Source organism: Strix aluco, chromosome 8 (assembly GCF_031877795.1).
Source record: "Strix aluco isolate bStrAlu1 chromosome 8, bStrAlu1.hap1, whole genome shotgun sequence".
Classification (NCBI taxonomy): domain Eukaryota; kingdom Metazoa; phylum Chordata; class Aves; order Strigiformes; family Strigidae; genus Strix; species Strix aluco.
In genome coordinates this window covers 9544129-9563165 of record NC_133938.1, presented here as the reverse complement: position 1 = coordinate 9563165, position 19037 = coordinate 9544129, and the positions used below count along the sequence as shown (strand labels likewise).

The following is a 19037-nucleotide window of genomic DNA, read 5'->3' as shown; positions in this document are numbered from 1 at the left end:
AAGCTGAGGTGAAACTGCCATGTCCTGCCCCCCCATTTTGATCCAAAACTACTTCAAGAACAATGACTAGTCACAGCATGACACTACTAAACATGAGCAGAGATCTATCTGACCTGCCGGACAGCAGATGAAAATACGTATTAAGTCTCCTCTGGTAAGAATAACTCATAAACTGTAAAGCACTATAACTTTCCTGATGTCTGTAAAGAACATATTCTATAGAGGTAAAGCCACCCTATTTCAAACAACCTGCTAGTCAGGCATCCTGGAGTTGCATTAGAGACCTCCCATTAAAGAACCATCCAAGGACTTTCTCCTCTGTTAACATATTCATCCAATGCTGCTAAGAGACTTCCACCTCTGTTGCTTTCCACAGTTCAGCAGGGAACAACAATTGTATCTCAAGAACAAAGTTAAGAATTCAGTCTTTTCTATCCTTAATGTGTTGTTATGAACTAACAGCACAAAAATGTCCATTTGGGTCAGTCACCAGACTGTTGTTTTGCTGATGAGACTCCTGGGTTTTTCTAACTTCACTTTAAATTTGAAATTGAGACATTTCAAGGAAATTTTTTTCTCCCTCAAATACAGATAATTACATGAGCACTGTTTCTGTTTAAAAAAAAAAAGCATTTTCCAAAAATAAATAGCTCTAATATCTTGCCCATCTTGCATGCAGAGAACTGAAACACAAAGGACCACGTCAGGATTGTCTCTGAGGCCCCAGCCAAGTCTTGTCTCCTGCTAACACAGCTCGCCTGCAAGCACAGCCCTTGATAAGCTTGGATTAGTGCGAGCAGAGCTCATGGGATCCAGGTCTAGCATGCTTCATGGATCATGTGAGGTATATCCTACATATGGAGAATGAGCAGGAGAAGAAAAAGTGATGGGCTACTGCTCTTTCAGAGACTCATATACCTACCAAATCTTTGACTCATCCCACAACATTTTTAGACACTTCAAATTGAATTTTCCTGGACTCTGTATACTGTTACTAATTACCCATTGCGCAGGCCACATCCAGCTGCTGCTGTAGCAGCTTTGCAACTAGCCTACTGCACACTGGGCAGAGCAGCCACAGGAGGTTCCAGGAGTCTGGTGTAACCGTCCCTGTTTTCCATTCCCTCTGCCTTGCAGCATTGTCCACTGAATCCCACTCCTAAATCTTGGGCTGTCACAAGAGTCCTTGAGTTGAGTTTGCAGCTCTCCACTGCAGCAGACTCCAGACTCAATGGTCTTATCTTGCTGTAGATTGAGTGGAGGCACTGCTGGATGAGTAGACAGCAGCATTGTGTAAGGCACAGGTAACAGAGCCCAGAAGGGAACCACAGAACCTTACTGGGACTCACTGGCCACGCCAAACACTAACCTCCCTGTAATGCTGAAGGCTCCCAAGAGAGGGCTAAAGTTTGAAGCAAACAACTTTTCTTTACAGGACTAAGGGACTGGTTTGGCTTTATGTTGTCTAGAATTAGCCTGGTCTCATTTTCCAGGGTTGCAAATGGCTCATACATGTTTACACGTTTATCAAGAACTCTCGCTCTGTCTCTAAACTGGGGTTCAAATCTGATAATGGCCAACTCAGTATAATAAAGAGTGACGACAGGTAAACTGAATCACTGCTGGCTAATTCTTTACAGCCTGTGGCCTGAACTAAGTGTGAATCAATGGCACCTCTTGCATTTGGCCAAGCTGAGGTAACCCAAGTTAGCTCAAAACACCTCATTCACTTCAGTCCTCTGTGTCTTACACTTGGACAACCCTTTCCTCTTCGTAGACTCCTCATAAAGTACCATGCCTTACACTACAAATCCACAAGGCAGATGGGAGTCAACATTACTCTCTCCTTACAAACTAGGGGTCCTGTTCAGTGATGCCTGCCAAACTGGTGGATGAACCCAGTCCCTGAGGCAGATGAGCTTTCTTGAAGAGGTGAAGAACTAGACAAACAAGACTAAGGACATACTCTTCCATTGATCCCAAATGTGGCAGGGAATTCAGAGAGCTTCAGACAAGAGGAAAGGCACGTTTGCTGAAATAAAAACAGTATTTTTACTGTTTTGATAAGCACGATGGATGATAAAAGGTCTTGGAAGGCATTTACTCTACTTCACACTGCAGTGCTGCTAAAGCCAGCATGGCAAGAGACTATAACCCTGTAAACATATGTTGTGTATTAGATTCTGATCTGGCAGCTTGCCTTAATTTTGTTTTTTTAAGGCTCCAGCGAGTTCCAAATACACTTCCATGTTTGTGTTCCAGCAAATGAGCAAAAGGCAGAATGCTTGAGTGACGGGGACCCTGGAATGCACTGGACTATAAATTAGCAAACAACAAAAAAAAAAGGCTCCATTAGTGTTGGCACATCAGGCAGAGGATGACAAAAATATCAGCAAATTATTTTTTCTGTCCCTTTCTCCCAGCTTTTTCTGTTTCCAGTGTGCACTGCACAGCTGCTGAGAACTGTAACAATTTTAGTCTCCTCTATTATATCTATCAACATGGACAGAGGTGACAACAGAACACCTTTCTAGACACTTTTGTTACTTCCAACTCCCCACCAAAAAAAGCACCCCGCAGAGCATCCTCTCAATAGCAATTAGTCTGGGTCCCTGTAGGCACAGACGAAGAAATTCTTTCGAGAGGCGTTTTAGACTGCTCAGGATTGAGAGTTCCGGCTCATATAAACAAATACTGTTACAAGAGGAAAAGCTGATACAGATTTATGCAAGGAATGTATAGACTGAATAAGCAATCTGATAATTAATGGAGTTGACAGGCACTTTCTAATAGTAAACAAGTATGTGCAGACTGAATGGTTTCATATACTTGCTGAAGCAAAGACAGTACTATGTTTTAACCCATTTTATACCTAATCACTCGGATGAAGGAAATACATGCATTTTTTTCCTCTTGGGTATTAATCTTGACCCTCCAAAGCCTGATTATTGGGAAATAGATCCTTTGCACTTACTACTATTGCAGACAACAAACCCACAGATGTCTTATACAGGATGATTTTTTTCTTAAAGACCATCTGAAGAATGAACTTTTGATTACTTTCTAGGCATTGATTACTTCTTTTATGTCCCACAGCTTAAATGCAGCACTTTTGCTCTTAACAAAGAACTGAGAGCTTAGCTGCACGAGTTTGGGGAATTTCTGACAAGACCCTCTTGGCTAATATGGAATTTTTTTTATTATTGGTTTCCAAGCAAGCCAAACCACTGCTCCTACAAGCCCAGCTGCAGAAACTGAAGATGCTTAGTAAGGTCTTGAGCAAAGCATTGTTCCACCTGACAGAAGATGATGGCAATTCATTGTGCATGGAAGATATTGTGACATTTTGAACTGGATGGGGAGAAAGGAGTAGTACTGTAACTGTTCCCACACATGAATGAGAGAATGTTTTCTCAGTCTGTAGCAGGTTAAGAAATTAAGCCTTGATATGCTTAACAACTTCACCCCTCTTATGATCAGGAAACAGGCATCCAACATAATTGTTTTATGGCCTCATATCCTAGAAAATAAAAAAATACTCTAAAGGTTGCCCCCACGATAACCACCTATGGAAACAAGATTTGGTCAGTCTTTCCTTACCAATACCCTCCTCTCTCCTTCAGCGAGGAAATCAAAAGCCCACTTTCTAGGACCTACGTCCTCCATAAAGGCACTGAGAGAACAGAAGGGGCTATACGGAAGCACATTGTCTCCAGTCATATTCAAGCTTTAGGTAATTGAAAAATACCTATTAAATGACCTCAGTTCTTCAGCAAGAGGCAGATGAACAGCCATATGGAATTAGATCAGAGGTGTTTCAGGCCCATTATTCTGTCCAGCCAATAGCCAAAAGCAGATGCCTATGGAAGAATATATTGAATATATCCCCTATTAAAAGACTTGTAGATGGGACACAATTCTGCTGTCCTGTTGGGAACCCAGCAGCAGGTCAACTTGCTACGACTAATGAAACATCAAATGACACATTGCTGTGTGCTAACTACCCCCTACCCCAACCCCAGCTGTAGCTGCCTTTGAAGAAAGGTGCAGTGCCTTCTGCATGGATGTACACACCGAATAAAGTCTTTTAAAACATGTGAGAACGAAAGCTGTCATCAAAATGTACTGAGCAATTATGGGTTGAAGGTTGAACTATTATTACTTCATGCCCTCCCATTCCCCTCCCCTCCAGGGTGGGAAGAAGGGGGGAGGATTATTCATTTGTATTCAAGCACTTCATTAATGTTTATAAGAGAATCCAAACACGCAAGCAAACCAAGGACAAAACACTCGCGCCAGACGTGTGATGCGATAAATGTCACTGGAGCAAATATTTAGATCTGTTTACAGAGAGGCCTATTAAGTCCTTTTTGAAAAGCTGTGCAGTGTTGTGGCTTGGTCTCTGCCTAGCAGCTTCAGCGTAAACAAATGGAAGATGGCTAAGTCTCTCTCTCTCATTTTGTTATGACATCTGGAAACCTAAGGAGGTTGGGAGAAGCCAACTGGCTGCCCTACTGCGATGTCTAGCAACAGGGTCTGCCTGCTGAATGATGGCAGGACATGCAAAGTGGAACTGCTGAGTTCTCTAGCCCATGCCAAAATCAGTGGATTTTCAACACAATAATCCCTCAACAAAAGTTGTTGCAACACAAAAGCCTTTGGCTCATTGCTAATGATGCAATTCTATGCTCTCTGCCATTTTTAAAGATCATTTGGGTTTGAGACACTCAGTTTCATTAGGGACTAAAATAGGGTGCACTGATGGGTCGAGCTGCTCTAGTTACCAAGGGATGGAGATGTGTCCCATAATACATCACCTGAAGAACTGCAGGTTCTGGAGTCTGCAATCAGCCTAGAATTCTGTAGATGTCCCCTTCACATCACCATCTCATTGACTCTAGTCCCCTCACATACAAATACTTCTTTTTGTAAGAGAATTAAAGAAGTTGAAAGGGATAAGAGAAATTTATAGATGGATAAATCACAGTCTTAGCCCCAGATGTAATAACATATTTGGGATATTTCAGCTTCTGAAATCATGCTTCAGTTTCCAACATGTTATGCAAGGCCTACAGATATAAAAGTGCCCTCTATGTATACATTAACGATCAGGGTTCCTTATTCAGACACCCAACTTGCTTCCTTTCTGTTCGGGAGCAATGGTGCTCAGACACTACAGATGTAGAGGACTCTGTATAGTGATCTCTAGCAGTGCTGGCTGAACTATGAAAGGGAAAGCTCAATCAAAACACTTTCAGTTTGAAACTCCTTCTGACTTGGTGAGCTTAGTTCACTTTTTTCATGGCACCAAGGATTCAACATGAAATCACAAGCAACTCCACTCAGTCTGCTTTTTAAGCCTATCTAAATCACAAATAAATTAGAATATTGACTTTTTTTTTCTTCCAAATTCTCTTAATGAATTATTTGGCTACACAAAACTCCTTTCTATATAAACCAATGAGAGAGACATGTTGCCCAGTTTCAGGGACCACAGAGATACAGTTTAGGGGTCCAGATTCAAGGACTGTGTATTTGTTTAATTTGTTTTAAGGGGAACTACACTGAACTTTACCCCAGAGAAAGGAAGAACGGGTGCCAAGTCTTTTGGGATTCTCCCATTGGTATCTTCAAAGCTATACTGTCAGGTCTAAGCGATCTCAGCAAAACACACCCCTTCCTTCCCTGACTCATAGGGATGATGGATTACTAGACATGACAGTTGCTAAGCTTGTTTTACTTTTAAAAATATAAGGAGGCTCTGATGCTTTGGTGTGTTGGAAGAACAGGAAAATGCATGTGACCACCCAGTCAAACAGTAAATAAATGTTGGTTGTCCCTACTGTATAACAGGGATCAATCTTTTCAGACTTAAACTTCCAAGAGGAAAATTTTCTCTGGATGAATTCCTTTTTAATTAGTCTCTCTGACTAATTCTTGCAGAAAATGCATGACAGCTTAGTGGCTTGGTCTCAAACCATGGTCCCTTCCAGGCTGCAACATTCAGCTGTACTCCCTGCTCTTCATGTGTTTTACTACCTTTAATATACCAGACTCGTTAGGAGTGCCAGGCCTTGAAACCTTGTCAGCAGCATGCTGAATGTCCACAGGGAAGAGAGAGAATCCCTCCCCTTATTTTTGTTTAGCTCCCTCCTGCTCCTCCGCTTTAAAGCTAACTCTTGGGGTTATTTATGCTGCATGACCTTGAGATAAATGGCATTTGGCAGGCTGCCGAATGACTTTGTGTTTCAAATCAAACGTTCTCAGTTTCTCCCAGTAACAATGGGAATAATTCCTGAATGTCTTTTTGGGGGTATTTCTTCCCATCTCATTGCCTGCCATGGAGTTCTTTGGTAACTACATCAGGGTTGGTGAACTTTAGTTTGACTTTCTTGTTAGATGCAAGTACGAAGTGGTGTGTGTGGTTTTCTTCTGTGGTTTGGTGTGTGTGTGTGTTTTCTCTTTGTCCCAGAGTGTCTGCACTGCTGGTATTAGAGCTACAATTGTTCTATATAAAGCAAAGATCCTGTGAATGATCTGCCAAAGGCTTTATCTCTGAACAATCTTTGTCTGTACTTGCTTTGCCGTTAACCAGTTTTGACTCTACTCCATAATGGCTGGAGTTGCTTTGCCTTAACTGATATAAATCAAAGAGAACTGCTAAAATTAACTGCTCATGAACTGTGTCCAGGGTGTTAGATTAACTCATCTAGAATCCTTCAGTGAACAAACTGATTTATGATGTGTTATGACATTGTTACTTGATGTGTTGCACAACAACTCAATTTTAAAAAATGAAGAGTGCTCCATTAATTAGAGATAAATCTTTCCAGTGTAATTCAAATGAATCTGCAACAGCTTTAGAGAGAGCATGATAAGGGATCTCGTGTGGGTTTTGGTGATTGTGTTTTGCATTCCTAGGGATATCTTCCACTGGGATCTCTTTGTCAGTAATGACAAAATCCATCCAGAATACGACACCTTTTGGGAGATTACAGCTCTTTGTACTTCCCAAGACACAAAAGGGTACTACTACAAGTGATTCTAAACAATTAATACTTTCAGGTTTGAGAACGTACACCAAGCGCACCCAGCTATGCTTGCTTTCAACTTCAGAGCCATAATTTGCTGAAGTCTCTACACGGTACGTCCCTCACAGGCTTATCCAGTCATATTTAACACACAGCAAGTGTTCAATGCAGTCAGTTTCTTTCTCAGAAAAAACACACCTTTATATATTAAGATATAAATAGAGTATTTTTTTAAAGCAAGAACTATTCCATTACCGGAACATGAACCAGTATAAATGCTGACCTTAAATTATTAAGTTTCTGGAGTGTGTTTCAGATGCATACATGTTAAAGGCTCAGGTCTCTCTGGATACCCAGCTTCAACAAAAATGCCTTTGAAAGTGAGCTTGAATTATATACTGTACAGTAGGTCTCATTTCACAGCCAAGCCACTTGAGTTAATAAAGAAAATCCTCCCTGGCCTCACACAATTATCTGGGTAAAAAGCTAGTCAGTGCAAGTCTGCATACAGCGACAAGCCAGTCCATAAAGTTGAATAGTGTTTCATGCCTGTGAAGGCCTGCTGCCTTGACCCTCTGAACTTCATCTTGCCACCAAAAGACCTGGATTATTTCAGGATGGTATAATCTGGTTTTATGGCCTGATGCTCACACCAGGGAGAAAATATCTCCCTGGTATTCTGCAGAATGGAAAGGAGAAATGATGAAGGAACTGAGCATCCCAGCTGTTTGAAGGCCAGACCATATTAGAATTGTTTTGGCCATAACTTGGCAATAGAAATTTGACTTTACTTGATTCTATGTCTTAGCGAGTTATGTTCTCCAGCAAGCAAATAATGAGCTTTTTTGAGAATGTTCTTTCTAATCAGGAAAGAAAGTCATTATGAAAAAGAAGGGCTTTCTGTATACTTAACTCTTAGAAAAACAACCAATTTGAGACCCTTTAGCATACTTGCACCTCTCTTGCCCCTGAGATATCCCAAAACCAAAGAATTATGTTAGCTTGAAAGCAAACTACAAGTTAGCATCCCTGTTGGCTCCCAGTATGTCAGGACCAGCCCTTCACACAGTGTAAGGCTTAGCTCTCCTGCAATTAATAGTGCTATGATGATTTTACCAGTGCTTTAGAACCAATGGGACACATTGGGATGTCTCCCATCACATTTGACTGCTGGAATAACATTCATTTCAGTGATAATTTATAAAATTGTAAATCAATCAAATTGTAAATCAATCACATGCCAAAAATACAAAGACCTTCAAAAAGTTGGGCATGTTTCTCAAATCACCCTTTTGCCCTCTCCCCCTCTGCTGACTCTGCAACCTCCTATACTGTGAGCATTTTGTCTCACATTTAAATAAATATTCCCCATCACTATTATGCTGTCACCTGTAATAGGAAAAGCCTGCAAGGAATCAAAGGAAAGCAAAATTTGTGCGGTGGCAGAAAGCGTACAGAGAATAATCAGTCTTCATTGTGATTGTTAACAAGTGAGGGAGCCTAATGGAGACCTTGGATTTAATACAGTCTTTAAAATATTGAGGGGATACTTTCAAGACATAGCATCTCCTACTTTAAAGAAATATTTTCCCTGTGTTCCTCGTAAGTTGACTTTTATTAAAATAGAGAGAGGTTTGACAGTAACTTGAAGATTTCTGTTTCCTTTTTCTCATTCCTTGGCTCACAAAGGGAGCCTGATGAATATCGCTTTGCTCTATGAGGCAGCTTCTTCTCTGTTCTATGTATTGGGAATATCTGTGTCTCCCAACGGGTGCCCCAATACAAGAGTTAGGGTAGAAGAAGCAAGTTTGAAGCAATCTGGGGAAAACGTAAAGCATTTACTGTTATTCCCTTAATTGTGCTGTTACAGCTAACGTGTTGGCTGCGACTGAATTGCTAGCTTTTCTCCATGCCCATCTCAATGAACTCTGTCATTTTGCAGCGATACCCAAGCATGAAGAACCTCTGAACCGGAATTCATTTGAAAGGTTTCATAACCTTCATGTTAACTGAGCCTAGGAAAAGAAGAAATCAGAACACTTTCTTTTTCTTTTTTTACAGTCCTTTCTCTATTTGCCAATAGAAGTTCCTGGGAATAGTTCAGCGTTATCCCTGGCTTCAAGGGACACTCTGGAATAAGTACAACATATAGGATTTCATTCATACTAACGGCCTTTCGCATCTAACACTGCTACCCACTGGCATGGGTTGCAATCCTGATTTTGAAGAAGTCAGTAATAAAACTCCCTTTTGCCATCTGCATGACTCTTCAACCCTGTGTTGTTGCAGTGCCTGGACAGAGGTGATCAGCAGTGGTCCACTGATAATAAATCTAATTACAATATTTCAGGGATGATGATTTCTTCAGACATAACTGGCCTATGGAAATCTACGTATGATGAGAAATAGGGTGTCTAGGCCTACGTTAAATGACACTGAGTGGAAAACCTAGGGTCTTTGATCTCATTCAAACTAAAAATACTTTTGCTAATGAGCCTCCTCAAGTCATACAACATCCATCCCAGAATGCTGAACACATGGTTTTAATTTACAGTTTTTAGCAAGTTTCATTTATATTGTGCTAGAAGTCCTGAAATGACTTGCAGCAGAAGCTCTAAAAATTGGAAACCCAAATAGTAAGGACTGCTGTTGGAATAACTAGTGATAACATCAGCAGTCATCTGTGCTAATTCCTGCTTGAGCTCCTGACACAGGTATTAACTGTGTCACTTCTAATTCTCTGTGCATTTAAATGACAACTAGATCCAATAAACAATAACGATAACACAAGGCAGCTATATTGTTCTCTTGAACACCAGAAAAAGCCAATCCATGGAGATGAATGAGACACCATAATACTAGCTGTTGTGATGAATACAACCAGCCACACATTTTAGTTGCATGTCTGCTCCCACTCTCCAGTGAGTATAGCCTTGTTCCAATTCCAGTCCAAGAACCGAGATATTAAGTTCAAACACTGGTATCTGCAGTTTATCTGCCTGCTCTGCAGGCACCAGTTTAATTTCTGGTGTCTCAAGTGAGCTGGAAGCCATAATGCTTTATGGGTTACAGAAAGAGTATTGGGTTCAAAAATTGTTGCAATGTTCAGAAAAATGTCTTAGTGACTGCAACCTATAAATAATTTGAGAGGTTTAGAAAGATACTGAAGTGTTGTGATCAACCCATAGTGCTTTCTGCAGATTTTAAATCTGGTAGCATCTAGGATCTGAATTGCTTGTCAGCTTGAAAGAGGGATTTAGGAAAGTGTTTGGCCACAAGGCAGATATATTTTCCTGCAAAATAGGGCTCTTCTAACACTGACTCTTGAAAGTTAAAAAAATGAAGTTAGCAAAACACTGGTCATTGCTGAAAATCTCCATTTTTGTGCTATCCTAAACACTGTGCGCTGAGGAAGTAATTTTACAGTCCCTCATCCAAGCATGCAGGGAACCCCTCTAACAGGGCCAAAAGATGAAAGAAATCACACCAATTTCATGTGGCTCAAGCAGTACCTCTGTGATTTCTTCTGCCTTTTACCTGTCTCATCAACTCCTAATGACAGTGAAGAGATTAATAAGGGTTTGCAGTGTAAAGCCTAGCACAGAGGAAACCTGTTATTTTACAGTACGCTCCTCTGAAGTTCCCAAATATGCTTTGCCAGGAACCCTGCCACCGATCTCCGTCTCCGCAGGAGTGCAAGGTGAATGAGTGCCCTTGCTTAAGATCATTTCTGGCCTTTTCAATACAGGAACCTCTGACTAGCCTGAATGATGTGGGCTGGCTTTATAACATGGATTGCTACTCACTAGGGAGCTGAGGGGAGGCTGTTAAAGACTTTCTGAGGACTGTAGGTTGCACTATACTTGAAGTTGAGGTTTTTAAGGTCAATGGTTCGTTCTGTTTATAAGCAAAGCACTCTGGGCCCAGTGCAGGATCCTGACTGCTGTTGCAACAGTATCAGAAACTGACAGCAGACAACAAACAGAGAAAATTATTACTGTGGAAATACCATTTATTGAAGAGGAGGGTATTTTGCACTTATTGGTTGAGCAGCTCAGAGGTGGCAAACTGCTGCAGGGGAGATCCAACAGGAATTTGAAAGCAGCGTCAGTGCCTAAGTACGGGGATGGATTTGGGGTTATCTGTCCCTCTTCTGATCCCCTTCCCTGAAGCAGAGCTTGGGGAGTGAATCTCCTCCCAGGAGCAAAGCACATGCCTGGGTGCTCTCTCACGCTGCAGCAGTACCAGGGCTGCTGCTGCCGAGGCCAGGCATTGCCAGAGCCAAAGAGGCCACGCTCTGACCTCACCTCACCTCGCGCCACACACACAGGAAAAAATAGCACAACTCTGCAACTTGACTTCTATACATTGGTAATGTTCAGCCACCTCAAATACAGCGGGGACTCCCCTGAGTGTCAGGCTTGTTTGCTGCTGTTTTCTGGGGGTTTGTTCCTGTTAAAGCCCACCTTACAAAGATGCAGTTCCTGCCTAAAAACCATCATAAGCAGCACCCATAATTTTGCAAACAAATGAAGCAGCAGAGTCCTCTTCAGATCTGTCATGGGAGGCAGGTACACCTGTCCTGGGCTTGGATCTTACCAAGGGAGGTGTGAAGGATCAGAGGGAAAGGAAGGACTTATATCTAACCTGTTCTACAAACACTTCTTGCAGTTATATACACAATAAATACAATAGATGAATTGCCAACTGCCCCTCGAGCCATCATTAACTGAGTGGCTTTTTTCTTAATAAGCATCAAATGCCAGGGTGGGCCTTTCAAGGGGGCTGTGGTGAAGAAGCACAGAGTAACTGGCTGTAAAGAGCAACACGTACAGTTAGTTACAGCTATAAAACGTCAGCTGCTGATCCTTTCAGGTGTTACTGTGACTACAGTAGTTTTAATACCTGCATAGTTTCACCCTCAACAGTTCCCCGGGTAAAGACGTAAAGCAGCTCCACTCGTATTCATTAGTTGAATTTGGAAGGATTTAGTTAAACGGAAGGATTTCTATGTATGAATTTCTACACCAAGGTTAATTTTACCAGGGGAAATTTTTTTATCCTGGGGTGCGGGGAGGAGAAGGGGGTGATAGTTTAATTAAAGACAGCAAGCTGAAAACTATGTGCGTTATGTATAGCTATGTATAAACAAACTTTGTAACAACACTTCTTTCAACAATATTCAGCAATCAAAACAGATGATACTAAGTTATTTTTGATGATTCTTGCCCTTTTCACGAAGCCTGAATTTTTTTAAAAGCAAAAAGGCACAACTTCTGTTAGGCAAAAACCACTTTTCCTACAAAAAATAAAATAAAATTTAAAAAAAAATCAGTAATAGTCCCTCAAATAAACTACACAGACTGTCAAAAGTCAACTAGCTCTGAAACTGAGCCCTTTAATCCAGTTTGGAAAACTTTGAGCCTGGATCTTTCATTAGTATAAACAGGTAAATTTCCCTTGAAGTCAGCTATACCAGTCCCTGTCAGCTCTAAGAGTCCCAGCTTTGTGATCACAGAAATGTATAAGTTCTGAAGGGGACAGGGAAGATGGAATAGCAAATCCAGGCCATGGCCCTGTCTATGTACTACTGTCTCCTGCTGTTTTGCCACTGAAGGTCCAGCTCCAAGACTGCAGATCTGTCAGTGACCAAACATGATGGACCACCCATCGGCCTTTTATTAAACAGGACTTGTTCCCCCTCTAATCCTATCACTAGAGTAATCAAAGCTGCCATGTCCTAGGGTTTGATGGAACAGCAGGACCTGGGAAATGAAGACTGATTTTGTTAACAAAGTCATTCCTGCCCCTTGAATGCTGTCTCATTGGTAGAAAGCAGGGAGACGAGGTTTATTTGTGCAGAGAATGAGGCGGCAAATAAATGAAAGGGGAAGAATGGTGAAGTGTGAAGTTTAATCTTGCACGGTCTAAGGTTTCTTTCTTTGAGGCCGTCTCTGATCCAATCAACACTGGTTTGACATTTAACATCTCCCCCTGCAGTTGGAAATGATACCGGCCGGAGAAGACCACAGTCAGGGCTTCACAAGCCCCAACCAGTGGAGGAAGAGAAAAGGGGGTGCCGGCAGTTCCCCTCCGGCCTGACGGCTTCCCCCACAGACAAGGCAGGGTGAAGTCAGGCCCTGACACAGAATTCCCCTCACGAACCTTGGGATTCAGGGCATCTGATGCAAGCTGAATGTAGATTCTCCCTGAAGAAAGCAAGCTCTGGATGAGATGGTAGAGGGATTTTATTTCTAACTTGGAGGAAGGGATATCAATGCTGTCTCGGTCCGGGCATCTTGCTGAGAAACCAGATAAAACACAAGTGAGACCTACAATCCACGTCTCTAGGGCAGAGCGGCTTGGGTGGAGGAGTAAGACCTTCCCCTTGCTGACCGTACAGTCTTTTAGTGGGGACACGATGCTGCCTGAGGGTGCTCACCCCTGGGGCCGAGCTGTGGTTCCACCACAGCCCTGGGCGATCAGGGTGGACACAGACAGACCTGAGCAGCTGCAGGAGCCACCATCACCGCCCTCCTTACTCCAACAACAGCGTATGTCAGCCTGGGGAGAGCTTTTCACCACAGACCCACATGAGGGTCCCAAGGAGGAGGAAAAGCTTAACCCTCTCCCAGGTTAGCCCTCGGAGGACACACGGGCAATTCCTCACGGCCTGTCATGGCACCAGCTGCAGATCATGGCGCTGGCTGCAGTGCCTCTGAAGGCCCTGAATGCCATCCGCCCCTCACCAGCTCTTCTCAGTCCTGGCCCACTTGATTTTGCACTTTTCTGGCCACTCTGTAAATAAACATCTACACTGTCAGACAGAAAAGTTGTCTGCTTCCTTTTCTTTGCCTGCTTCTTAGCTCTCTCTGTTCCACCCTGAAACTTTGTATACCAAGCAAGGAACAGTGAAATTTCAACCTGACCCAAACCTGATCTGAATTCCCCTGTTGCCAGGCTCCCAACACAGGCTTTTGCTGTGATTCAGACACCTTGCCACCACCTATACAATACCTGGGGCACAGACTGTGTGACCAGCAGCTGCCAGAGTCCCATGGGGAGTGAGGATGCTCCCTCCGGGAGCCATGAAAGCAGCCAGTCAGCAGGAAAGCAAGGGGATCGGAGCAGTGCCCACTTGGGAGAGCGGCATAAATAACTGAGCAGAGATTTCAGGGAGAGTGCAGCATCAAGCTACAACATTTCTGGGTTTACAATAGAAAACAATGTGCCCTGCTCTACCTGCAAGAGCTGGCTCTCCAGGAAGCAGCTAATTATATGAGCCACCTTAATCTTTTCATCCGGCTAAAACAATCAACATTTCAAAGCCACGCACAGAACGTTTCAAAGATCGTTCCTGGTCAAAAATGCAAGTGTATCCGCTTTCTTTCAGAGCAGATCAAAACCAAGTACCACACCGGGACCACTCCTAGATTTCCTCCTCCTCACAGTATCAGATTAACAGATTTGGTACATGTAGTCAGATTAAATATTTGTAGTAGCACAAAGCTGCCTTTGAGGGGAAGAAATTAAAAAAAAAAAAAAAAAAGCAGCTTTTTTTCTCTTTTTTAATTTGCTTAGTGCAAAAATACTGGACTTTGGAGATGGGGGAAACAAAAGCATTGACATGATTCAGCAAGACACAGTTTTAAAACCTGAATTCTGAATGCAGAAATTACGTGCAGAATTCCCGTAACAGTAATGCTGAAAACAGGTAAAAACTGCTGATGCCCTTAGCAGATTTGGAAATGTAATTTATCACAGATGTTCTCATCAAACTGTGCAAACACCCTACAAGACAAAAGCTGCTCAATTTCTGATTTCCATTTTAGTGTGTTTTAATTACGTGTTGCTTAAGGAAGGCTCCAAGACCTGAAATTGGGAGGTGAAACCTACCAATAGTAATCCACTCCACTAAATTAGCACAGTAATACACCAAGCAGTAGGACTGCCAGACGGTGTGATAACATTACAAATTACTATTGTTAAACAACTAGCCAGGTGTCAGGATGCATGAAATCTAGAGGAAGCAAGAAAATAAATATCTGGTTTGTTTTAATTTTGTCTCATGTTGTTCTGGTGGCCTTGTTCCCAGAAAAAGCTTCAACCGAGGAAAAATCCTCCTGAACATTGATCTATTTTAGAAGCAATATCAATTCTCTGTAATAATTAAAATGTAATGTATTTTTTTAATCAGCACAAACACTTTGCATAAATGATTGTCCTTTACTTGCCAATAGCAGTAATACCTTTGCTGATTTTTTTAGACTAGATTAGTATTGTAGCAAAAAGAAGGGGAAATTTTTGTTGCTATTTAAAATTTAGAGAGAAAACAGAATTATGGTAAGAGCAGCAGTGAGTTTTGTACTTTGTCCCTTTTCCTTTCTCTGTCGCTCGCTTGCTCTCTCTCTCGAAAAAGAAGAAAATGTAATATGATTCACATTTAAAAGGCTTCCAAGTGGTACATTTTTAACCAAGTGCTTTCATGTGCTTGATTCTAACTGCCATTTTTGACCTAATACAACCAAATTCTATTGGATGTCTGGAATGGTTAATTATTTTTACCTCACCTTAAAGAAGGCGTTCAATAGAGAGGATAGGCACTTAAACCTTTCAAACAGAACAGGGTAAAACGAATTCCTTGTTTTGCATGTGTGTTAATTAATGCAAAGGTCCTGAGGGGCTTTCTTCTAATTATTTTTGTTGATAAACAAGAAACTCCCTCCAAAAGTGTATGCAACCAATCTTCTCCTCTGAAGGCTGTATGCAGAATTAGACTTCTAGTTGAAATATCAGATGAACCAAATGTTAGTGAAAGCCAGACTTTTCCCCCTTAAAACAGTTCCCACTAGACTTCGGGGGAGAGGGGGGTGAAGGCACTCTAAGGACATTTTAATCACACTAAAGATCAGTCTTTAATCCTTATTCCCACATCACCAAGAATTTTTTTGCTCAAACTAGGACAGTAAGATAAAGCTGGAAATAGGCTGATCCGAAACTAATGAGGAAAAGCAGGTTAAAAACGAAATATCATAGCAGTAACTGACACCATCTTAAATTTCCCCTGGATTATTTGTTTTCTTCCACACACATTCATTTCCTGAATTTCTAGTAAATCTGATTTCATATAAACAGTTTCACAAAGCAAAGTCAATAGCTGTGACTGTGTTCCTGATTAATCCACTGAAATGAAATAGATCGCATGGCTTAGTATTTGGTTGTTTAAAGCTAAATCCACTGAAAGAATTCTGGAGTCCAGTTACACCAATAACTTTAGTTTCTTAATCTATGTCCTTTTCTTTTTGCTGAACTTTACCTGTTCTAAAATGAAAAAAATCCATGCAGATTGCACACTTAATTTCCCCCAGTATGAGGGCAACTTGAGCACAGTTTGTTTTGCCCTGCAGTGACTACTAAAAAGACGACCGACAGTTTGCACGTACTTAAATCTATTTGAACAATGTCGAAATTCTTTTTTTCATTGTTCATGCTTCATCCTCTTCCTGACAAGTACCACAGAGCTGCTTGACTTAAAAACAAACAAACACTTTTTAAAAAGCACTTTTTACCCAGCTCCGGGACAGGACGGGGGGCATGAAAGTTTCCCTCACAAGTGGCAAACCAGTGGACACACACATTCACACCCTGGACATTTGCCTCTCAAATAAATAATACACACGATAAACGCGCAGCACTCGCTGCGCACATCGCAGGTTTTTCGCAGGCAGCACAGATCGGCGTGATGGAGAATGGGCAGCCCGACGCAAAGGCTGCTGAGGCCCATGAGTGACCCACCCCGTTGCAACAGGCCTGGGGTTCGCCCCCACAAACCAACTGAAACGCAAGGAGAACGGCCCCCACCTCCTGGGATAAGCCATGAGGCCTGGGAGGCTCCTTACCTGGGAGAAGTTGAGCCCGTTCAGCGGGTGACACTGCTCCTCCACCCTCTCCACCGCACCCGTCGTCTTCTTCATCCTCTCGGCCTCCTGGGCGAGGTAGAGATCGAGCACCGGCACCCCTCTGGAGCGGATGTCCGTCTCCGTCAAGGAGTTCACCATGAGCATCACCCAGACAGGCCTCTTGCGCTCCCAGTTGCCGGCGATGGCATTGAAGAGGTAGTCAGCGTAGAGCCCTTTGCCCCGCTGGTCCGGGGTCATCCAGTGGGGCAGCATCAGCTTGATGTAGTCCAGGTGGCGTTTGAGGCGGCGGTACAGCTCCCGGGGCAGCACGTCCTGCAGGTTCTCCCCGTGGGGCAGCATCTGGCAGCTGGCCAGCCCCGAGATGGTGTAGGGGTCGGTGAGGTCCAGCTCGAAGTAGACGCTGGAGCTGGCGTGGAAGGCGGCCTTGGAGTTGTCGGGGATGAAGTCCCACACTCGCGTGTAGGGCACGTGGATGGTGCCGAAGAGATAGGCGGGGGGGTCGCGGCGGATGGTCCAGAGGAAGGAGTTGAGCTCTCCTTGCTGCGGGGAGGACAGCGGGGGGCTGGTCAGTGGCGGAGGGGCAGAGGGGCAGGAGGCAGCCCACGGTGGTAATGCCGCCCTGGGGGCTGCAAGGAGGAAGGAGGCGCGGGGGTCCCTCTCCCCCACCTCCCTGCACAAGCCCCCTCCACGGGCATGAAGAGGCCCGCGCGGGGCAGAGCCCCGCCGTGACCCCCGCTCCCCCCCACGGGCGCCGGCCCGGCCGCCGCATCCCTGCGGAGGGGGCCCCGCCGCGCCGGCACACCGCACCCCTCGCGGGGGACGCGCGGGGCAGCGCCACACCTGCGGGGACACGCGTGTCCGCGCGGAGAGTGGGGTCCCTCCCCCCCACCACCCCCCCCCGCCACCCCCCTCCCACGTCCGCGCCCCGGCGGCTCCCGCGGAGCCCCGCGGCCAGCCGCGCATCCCCGAGCGGCCGCGCCCCCCGGCCCGGCTCGGCCCGGCCCGGCTCACCGAGCGGGGCAGGTCGCACTGCCCCGTGTCCATCTGCTCCCGCCGGGCCGCGGCGTCGGGCAGGAACCCCCCGAAGACGAAGCAGATCAGCGTCAGGTTGAGTTGCATCCCGCTTCCTCTCGCTCTCCTCTCTCTCCTTCCCAGATGAGCCTTTTTGGATTTCTAGGATCTTTTTTTTTTTTTCCCTCCCCCTCCTCCTGCTCTTCCCCTTTTTTTTTTTTTTGGCTTTTTTTTTTTTTTTTATTCAAACAAACTTTGCCAGTCCCATCTGCATCTGACAAGTGCAGGGGGAAGGACTGGCCGCCCCCTCCCTCCCATGCTCTCCCCCCTCCCGCCCTTTCCCACCCCCACCCCCTCTGGCTCCGGGCTTGTCAGAGGCGCTGGATGCTTTGGGGAGGACGGTTCTCATCGCCAGCCTCCGCCATGCTTTGATTTTGCAGACCGGAGAAGCTCCCTTCCCGCCCCGCCGGTTCGGGAGGAGGTTGGGGCGGGCGGGGGCGGGGGGGGGGGGGAAGAGAGAATCGCCAGAAAAATAAAAAAGTAAAAAAGAAATTTTTTTTTTTTTCAAATTCGGCGGCCAAGAGGGGCTCCCGCGGCGCCCCGGGACGGGCGGGCTGCGCGGGCGGCGGCGCACACACCGCCCGGCGGAGGCCAAACTCGCGCTGCGGCGGAAAGTTTCGCGCAGCCGCCCCGGCCCGCCCGCGCCTCCCGCCGCCCCGGGGGCCGCCGCCAGGGGGCGATCGCGGCCCAGCGCAGCCGCGCGCGGCGGCTGAGGGGCGGCGGCGTTCCCGCCTCGCCCGCCGCCCCGCAACGGCAGCGGCACCTGCGTGGCCCTTCCTTCAGTGTAAAGACCAACAGCAGAAAGCGGGGAAGTTTCGACATTTCCGCACGCAAACAATGTGAAAAAAAATCACACGGACGGGGCTCGTCTCGGGAGGGAACTGCGAGCGGCCGGCTCCTGAGGGGATGCCCTGAGGCGCCCCCCCCTCAGCCCGCCGCCGGCTGCTCTGACCCCGCTCGACTCCCGGGCGTGAGGCGACGTGTCCGCCCAGGCGCCGCCTTCCCCCGGTCCCTC

General features: G+C 45.0%; 1 protein-coding gene across 2 annotated transcripts in view; it reads right to left on the bottom strand.

Moving 5' to 3' along the window:
* The window catches only part of TRABD2B (TraB domain containing 2B), a 295614-nt gene extending 277179 nt beyond the window's left edge, over positions 1 to 18435 (bottom strand). For both annotated transcript variants that reach the window (XM_074832091.1, XM_074832093.1), the window contains exons 1-2: positions 17963 to 18435; positions 16931 to 17491 (exon numbers count right to left, since the gene is read on the bottom strand). In XM_074832091.1, coding sequence (XP_074688192.1) covers positions 16931 to 17491; positions 17963 to 18070 — 669 coding nt within the window. In that variant the 5' untranslated portion in view covers positions 18071 to 18435. The remainder of the gene's footprint in view (positions 1 to 16930; positions 17492 to 17962) is intronic.
* Between the last annotated feature and the right edge of the window lie 602 nt (positions 18436 to 19037).